Source organism: Miniopterus schreibersii (assembly GCF_964146895.1).
Source record: "Miniopterus schreibersii genome assembly, chromosome: 14".
Taxonomy (NCBI): domain Eukaryota; kingdom Metazoa; phylum Chordata; class Mammalia; order Chiroptera; family Miniopteridae; genus Miniopterus; species Miniopterus schreibersii.
The window spans coordinates 6,952,002-6,959,504 of NC_138114.1; the positions used below are offsets into that span (position 1 = coordinate 6,952,002).

Consider the following 7,503-nt stretch of genomic DNA (forward strand, 5'->3'; position numbering starts at 1 on the left):
CAGGCCACACTCTAACGACTGAGCAACACCAGCCAGGGCAATTTTATTTTTTCCATCACTATCCCCTCTATGGTGTCTTCCACCCCCCACCCCCAAGCTGTCTGCCTGCTGTGTATGAGTGTATTTTGCTTGGTAGTTCAGTTTGTTCAGGCCTAATGTTTACTTAATGAATTATGTAAATATTTTTCAGAGGGCATGAAATGTCATTATTAGATTTCCTATGGCACATGAAAGTGTTTAATGACCAGTGTTCTACCAGAACAAGAACAGCTATAGTTTTGCTACCATCCATAAGTCTAGGAATGTTTAAGAGGCCTGGTTACTTATTTTCAGGAAGCAAGGCCTCAGAAACCAAGAGAGGGTCCCCCCTTTCCACTCACAAAAAATCCCTGATATGTTAATTCTGTTCTTCCCATAAGAAAGTCCTCTTAAAAAAACAAGCTAGCCCTGCTGGGCGTGGCTCAGCAGTTGAGCGTCGACCTAGGATCCAGGCTATCGGGGTTCGATTCCTGGTCAGGGCATATGCTCTGGTTGCAGGCTAGGCAGCCGATCAGTGACTGTCATCATTGATGTTTCTATCTCTCTCTCTCCTTCTCTTTTCCTCTCTTTAAAATCAATAAAGATATATTTAAAAAAAAAAAAAAAAAAGGCAAGCTAAGTAAAAGTAAAAAGATACACAAATCCAGTTTATCAAATTAAGTGATTATCGTCAGTGTTGCTGTTAAAAGGTGGTATTTATCCATGAATGCCAGGAGTTCAAAATTAAATTCTTCATGTCAAAAGGAGCCTCTTGATGACTTCTTTATTTCTATTACTGGCATCAACATTGTTCCAGTAAATAAAAATGCATGTAACATATAAAATAGGCAAAGGGCTAACTGCCATAATATATAAGACATTTCAACAAATCACTACATCAACAACCCAATAAAAAATGGAGTGAGGATGTGACAGACACGTCAGGGGAAAAAACAAATGACTGCTAAACAATAGAAGTTATTCAGTCTTATAAGCAGCCAGGAAAAGCAAAATAAAACATTAAGATAGTATTTTGCACCAACTGGCTTAAATAAGGTGATGGTAGATGACATTTAACATTGGCAAAAGATAAGCAAGTGCTTTGAAGGGCAATTTCAAATTATTACTATTTGAAATATGTGGATCCTCTGCTCAAGTAATCTAACATTCAGCAGTTTATTCTGCAGCAAACTAAGGCTTACATGCAAAACTGTGTACCACGGCTTTTGAGATTTGCTTCAAGACAAGGTGCTGTTCGAACAAAGACTGGCATAGAGGGAGCATGGGAGGTGGGTCTCTGGAGGTAGTGACTTAGGTAAAGGTAACAGCACGCTCGAAGGCCCTGAGGCGTGGGTTCAGAGGCATTGGGAAGAGGAGTTAAATTGAGTCATAAAGGCGCCACGGGACCAAGTCATGGAGAAGATAGAGCTTCATGGGCCACAGTAAAGAATTGGGCTTAACTGGACATCAGTTAATCTTACCTTCTAAGTACGAGCATTTCTTTTTACTTATAAACCTTAAATGGTTTATTTGTAACTTCCAGAGTTAAACTTTCACCCTTCTCCTGAGTACAAAGTTTATACCAGGAGATGTTCACTCAGGGTTGACAAACCTTCTAAAACTTCCATAAGATTCTCAAAAGGTCTGGGCATTCCCTACCACCCACAGAAAATCCACCACCAAAAAGGCTAAGGATCACCCCAGCTGGTTCAGCTCAGTGGTTAGTGTCGGCCTGCAGACTAAGGGTCTTGGGTTCAATTCTGGTCAAGGGCATGTATCTCCATTGCAGGCTTGATCCCTGGCCCTAGTCGGGGCTCATGTGGGAATCAGTCAATAGATGTGTTTCTCTCTCTCACATCGATGTTTCTATCCCCCCCCCCCCTCTCCGCCTCCCTCTCCTTCCCTCTCTCTCCCTGTCTCCGTCCCTCCCTCCTTCCCTCCCTCTCCCCCTACTCTCTCTGAAAAGCAATGGAAAAAATATCCTATGGGCAGGTTTAAAAAAAAAAACTAAGACTCTGGTGAAAATAGTCCTAAAAGAACAATAATGTGGGGAGTCAAAAACAACTGAGACACTTCAGTGCATGTAGGTTTGCATGGAAGACCTGGGATTGGCCCAGCTGGCATGGCTCAGTGGTTGAGCGTCGACCTAGGATCCAGGAGATCGAGGTTCAATTCCTGGTCAGGGCACATGTTGGGTTGTGGGCTCGATCCCCAGTAGAGGGCATACAGGAGGCAGCCGATCAATAACTCAACATTGATGTTTCTCTCTCTCCCTCTCCCTTCCTCTCTCTGAAATCAGTAAAGACATTTTTAAAAAACCAAAAACTGGGATTGCATGGAAGAGATGTATGGGACTGTGCTGAGGGAAGCACAGCAAAGTGTCAGCCACTGTGTTCAGTCACATGCTGCTTCCACTGTACAACAAAGCAGAGAAAAACAGGGAAGCAGGAAACGGCCTTCTAGTGAGCCAGTCACCTTTTTCTTCCATCCCCTCATTTCATCAGCTGTGAAGCGCACCACCTGTCTGCTGAGTTGAGGTCCTTATCACAAGGACTTCGGTAACAGGATTTTTCATTGACCTTTCTCAGTAGGCTTCTACCTTGATTCCATCTTATCTCCTCAGTATTTCTGGCTTAATGTTCCTCAAGGTGGCCACTAGCACTTCCTATCCAGAAACCCTAGATGTCCACACATTGCCTTTCAGCTAAATTGAAACTTCTCACTCTAGTCCTTCATGCTCTGATCCTGTCTTTCCAGACTTTTCTCCCATACCTTCCTTATACATATCACATGACCATACAGATAAATTTGACACCCAGTTCATCCTTAAGGCCCAGCTCAGCTGTGATTGCTCCTTTCTCTGTATGGTGAAAAAGACTATGGACTTTGGAGTCAGACTGGGTTTGACTATCACTAGATCACTAAACATCTTGTCTGGTCTGAGTTTCAGTTTCTTTGTTTATGAAACAAGAGTGACCTCTGTTCCCTTCATAGACTTGTAAATGAGGTACCTCTATAAAGCAAGTGACTTCCTTTCTGCTGTAAGCACACTTTGTACAGTTCTTACAAGATTGAACAGTTTTCATAGTAGTAAGTCAATAGACAGTATCTAAAATTGAAAAATCAAGATACAGCAAGATGGTCATGTTCTTGAGAACCATGAAGGTAAAGAGCAGAGAATTAGGGAACAGGGAGTTAGGGACTGCACCAGACTATTGTGCATAACGAAAATCTTCTGGTGCTATCTTGACCTAAAATTACGTATTGGGCTACTTTGATAAAAAGAAAAGTGAGTGAAGATGTGTCAACAGAAAATTTTAATTAGCCGTTAGACTGGAAGGGAAAGTGGGGAGATACTGTTTAGTCGGTTCACAATTTCAGTTTTGCAAAATGAAGGTTCTCTGGAGATGGATGATGATGGTAGCACAGCAGTGCCAGTGTACTTGGTGCTACTGAACTGGGCACTTACGGTAAATGCCATTTTATGTGTATTTCACCACAATTTTTAAAAATAATAAATTTAACCAAAAGTTTTTTAAGTTAATGCAAAAATTTTTGGAATGGTGTTTAGTAGCCATCTCAGTGTGTATATAGGTAAGGCTGTTCCTCTAAAGCAGGGGCCACCAGTTCCTGTTTGCCAGATGCCTGTCCCCTGTTTTTTATATTTTTTTGTAAGCTACATTTTAAATGCTTATATAAGTACTACATAATAGCCTTTGGTCCCTCAAAGCCTAAAGTGCTTATTTTCTGGCCATTTTAAGAAAAATTTGCCAGTTCCTGCTCTAAAGTAATTGGCAATTCAATGTATAAGCTCTGCCAATTGCCAGCTGTCTGCCTCACAAAGGCACTTAAATATTCTGGGCCTCATTTCCCCATGGTTGGAAAAAGTAGTATTTGCCCTTTCTGGAGAGCTGTGTAAGGATCCAGATAGAAAGGAACACACATCTCCTGTTTGCTGTGCTTTGTAGACACTGACCGTTGGCCTTGTTTTATTACTCTGTGTTCAAAACAACTGTATTTGCTAATCAACTTCCTGTGCTTAGTTAGCCAGAAGTTGTTTGATTACAGAAAGCCTAAAGCCAAGGTCCTCAAACTTTTAACAGATTGACCAGTTGGAAAACTCTGAAATTAGTGGTAAGAGTTAAAGCTAAAACATGGCTGGTATGTGATAAAGGCTACCCTTGAGTCAGGATTAACTGTGCTTAATAAATCAAACACTGCATATTTTTGGTGTTTTCTTACTGGAAATAATTTTTTTCTAGTATTCAAAGTAGTAACTTAGTTGATTTGAACTAAGTTTGTTTCATTTTTATCAGAAAGTAGAAAGCTTTCTGGGAGATACTGTTCTTAATGAGTACTTATTATGCCATTAATGTCCCAAAGATCTGAAAGCCGTATCATTTCCGTTTCCTTATGTTACCCCAGTGCCTATGCCCAGGAGGCTTATTTGATCACTGAAAACTAGTGTGAAAATCCTTCCGAAAGGGCCAAATAGAAATGATGTTGATACTCAAAGCAAAGGGCCAACTGGCAGAAACAGTTTGCAGCCATTTCCAAGCCCGCAGGTAAACTTCAGAGCTCTGTGGATCTGTAATCTACTAAAGGTCCAGGGGAGTCAGTCTGAGTGTTTGATCCCAGGAAATAGTTTCTGAAGAAATTACTGTGCTTTTAATTACCTGCCTTCCATCGTTTTCCTAATGAACAGCAGTGATGCTACCTTAGCTTTTGCTTTGTGTTGACTCAGAATGGGTTAGAGCATTACATTTTTGTTACCTGCTTGAGAGAACCCTCATTACACTCAAAGTTTAGGTTTAATAACTGAGCCATAGTGATGTTCTTGGAGATAGCTTAGCTTTTAAATTCCTGTACTTTGTAGGTTTTTTTCCATTTTAGGAAATTGGCCTAATTTACTTTCAGCCCATAGAACTTTTTATTGACTTACTGATCAAAGATATGAAGTAGGTCCTTACTAAACTGAGATTGTTTTAAATTAGATCAGATTGTACATTACTTTTATATTTCAGCCACATTAATGCAGTTGCAAATTCAACTGCAATATCTAGTCTAACTATAGCAAGCTGATATAAAGAGATCTGGACTTCAGGAGATACCTCCTATTTTTGTTATGTTTTGGATTCTCCCCTCCCCGTATTTGACATCTATTTATAGGTGGTATATGCAGTTTGGGTCTGTTTAAGAGAGATAATTAGGGCGTTTAATAGTGGAAACCTAAGCAGGTCAGCTATCAGAACTCTTCAGACTGGAGAGGCTTCTGGAAGGAGTGGCCATTTAATCTATCAGCTGAAGCCATCTGGCAGGACATTCATTGCAGAAATGGTTGAGGTGAACTTGGCAACATCACTGAATTTCACAGAATTTACTCTCATACCTCTAGTAAGGTAATCACTGGACCACAGCTCCATTCCCTTTGCTTTTCTGACACAACTGGAAAAAAATACTCCGTAGGTATGATATATTAGCTGCCTAAAGTTTATGGTCCCTACTTGTTTATGAAACTATAAGAGAACATCAGGTACTTCTTAAGTTTCTTAACTTTGTCTAAGTAGACCTGGCTTTTTTCAGATTACTGGTAGAAACATTTTTGTTTCTGCATTTCAAACAAAATAATCTATTGCTAATCATTTTCAACATGAAAAATATTTTAAGCAAAAATAATTCAGTCTGATCCTTGAATGTTTTCAACTAGCGTGATGCTGAGCCTTATTGCTCAGTAGTCGTCGATTGTCTGACACATCAGTGTAGGAATGGGTGGGGGTGGGGAATGGGGGGCGGGGAGTGGTGCTTCGTCAGCACCTAACTCAAAGCTTCATTGTAGCCATCTTATCACCACTACTTAAATCATCAGTATTTTGAGAACCTGTGCCGAGCCCAAAGGCTCTGTTTCCAAAGAGAGTGTCGCCTTGTGTTTATTATAGCCTGAAGTCATTGAAGTCTGTAAACTGTACAACTAGCAGGAAATACTTATCTGGCTGAGACTTCAGTGATAATAAGCATAAGATCTTTTCTAAAAGTATTATAAAAACAAGTCAGATTGAGAAAAGTCAAAAAATTAAGGCTGATTATCTTAGGTAAAAATTGTGACACTAAAAGATTTTAAATATGAAATATAGTATGTCTATTAAACAGGTCATTTAGGGGGCATTTGTCTCCTGATTGGTTTCTCATATTACTTTTAAAACTTCCACTCTCCTGTTTGGGATGGAGTATCTATAAACATGAGTGGTCTGTCTCAATTTTATGATACTCTTATTTAATCCTTTGATGCTAGGACACTATGCAAATACAAATCTGTTTTTTTCTCTCTCCCAGGTGGTCTTCGAGGGGTAGCACGCGGTGGTCTAGCAGGACTAACACTCACTAGCCTCTATGCACTGTATAATAACTGGGAGCACATGAAAGGCTCCTTGCTGCAACAGTCACTCTGAAGATCTTGTGAACAGAGGACACTTTAGTAGTCATCCAGATCAATTTATGTGGAGTTCTCTCTCACATCTACAATTAGTTTGAAAAATTGTGCAGATTCAGATTTGCTGTGATGAAGATGGTTGACCAGACTGGCTCTTCTTCCAGCCATTAGTGAGTTTGGTGGCTGAGTAATATGGTTCTCTTTGAAGATCTTGCACCTGCTCTGTTACCCCCTAAACTGGAAAACCACTTACTCCCATCATTCAGGTCATTCTTGTTGTCAATACTATGTCACCACGTTTGTTCATTTAATGATCCAAAACTAATGCCCTGTATTCCCAATAAAGGGTGAAAACAGAACCAAAGTCCGCTCCAATGTAAACATAGTGGGTGTCTCCATTTAAAAGCATCTTTCTGGGTTTAAAGTGAAATCTACTCTTGGCTTTTTTTTCTGTGCCCCAACTAGGCTAAACATGTTTTCATGTTTGTTGAAGGGTTATTGGCAGTATTAACAGCTAGGTTAAGATTTTCCTCCAACAGAGCCGACACTAAATAACCTCAAGATATTTTAGATTAAACATTATACCATTAGAGTAGTGTGCTAGAACAACCTGTCCAGTGATCATGCTTAATTCTGTATGTATTAACTCATCCACAACAAGAGCTCTAAGTTTTTAAGGAAGCCTTGGGAAAGCTAAAGGAAATAAGGGCAACTTATTTCTGTGAAATATATCTATGAAAAAATAAAACTGCACTGCAGGTTATATACATACACATAATAAATACTAAACAACTGGTGGTTCTGATTGGAAAAATAGGGCCTTTTTGGATGCCTCTGGTAAGGAGGGATTTGGCAGAAAAGCACTGAACTTTAGCAGAATAAAAATTAAAAGGAGTAACATGAAAAGTTTGCAGCAACAGACCAAAAATGGAAGTTAGTAACAACATATCTGTTCTTCCTAATTTAAGATTCATAAACAACATTGATATTTTATTGAATATAAAATTTTTTTGTTTATCAGCTGAACTACCAACCAACAGTTTACCACATTTACATGT

The 7,503-nt window shown here is 39.6% G+C and overlaps 1 protein-coding gene across 1 annotated transcript in view; it reads left to right on the forward strand.

Moving 5' to 3' along the window:
• Window positions 1-7,438, forward strand: part of LOC308567192 (mitochondrial import inner membrane translocase subunit Tim23) — a 32,939-nt gene extending 25,501 nt beyond the window's left edge. The window contains exon 7 of the mRNA XM_081158523.1: window positions 6,349-7,438. Coding sequence (XP_081014649.1) covers window positions 6,349-6,464 — 116 coding nt within the window. The 3' untranslated portion in view covers window positions 6,465-7,438. The remainder of the gene's footprint in view (window positions 1-6,348) is intronic.
• Window positions 7,439-7,503: the final 65 nt, after the last annotated feature.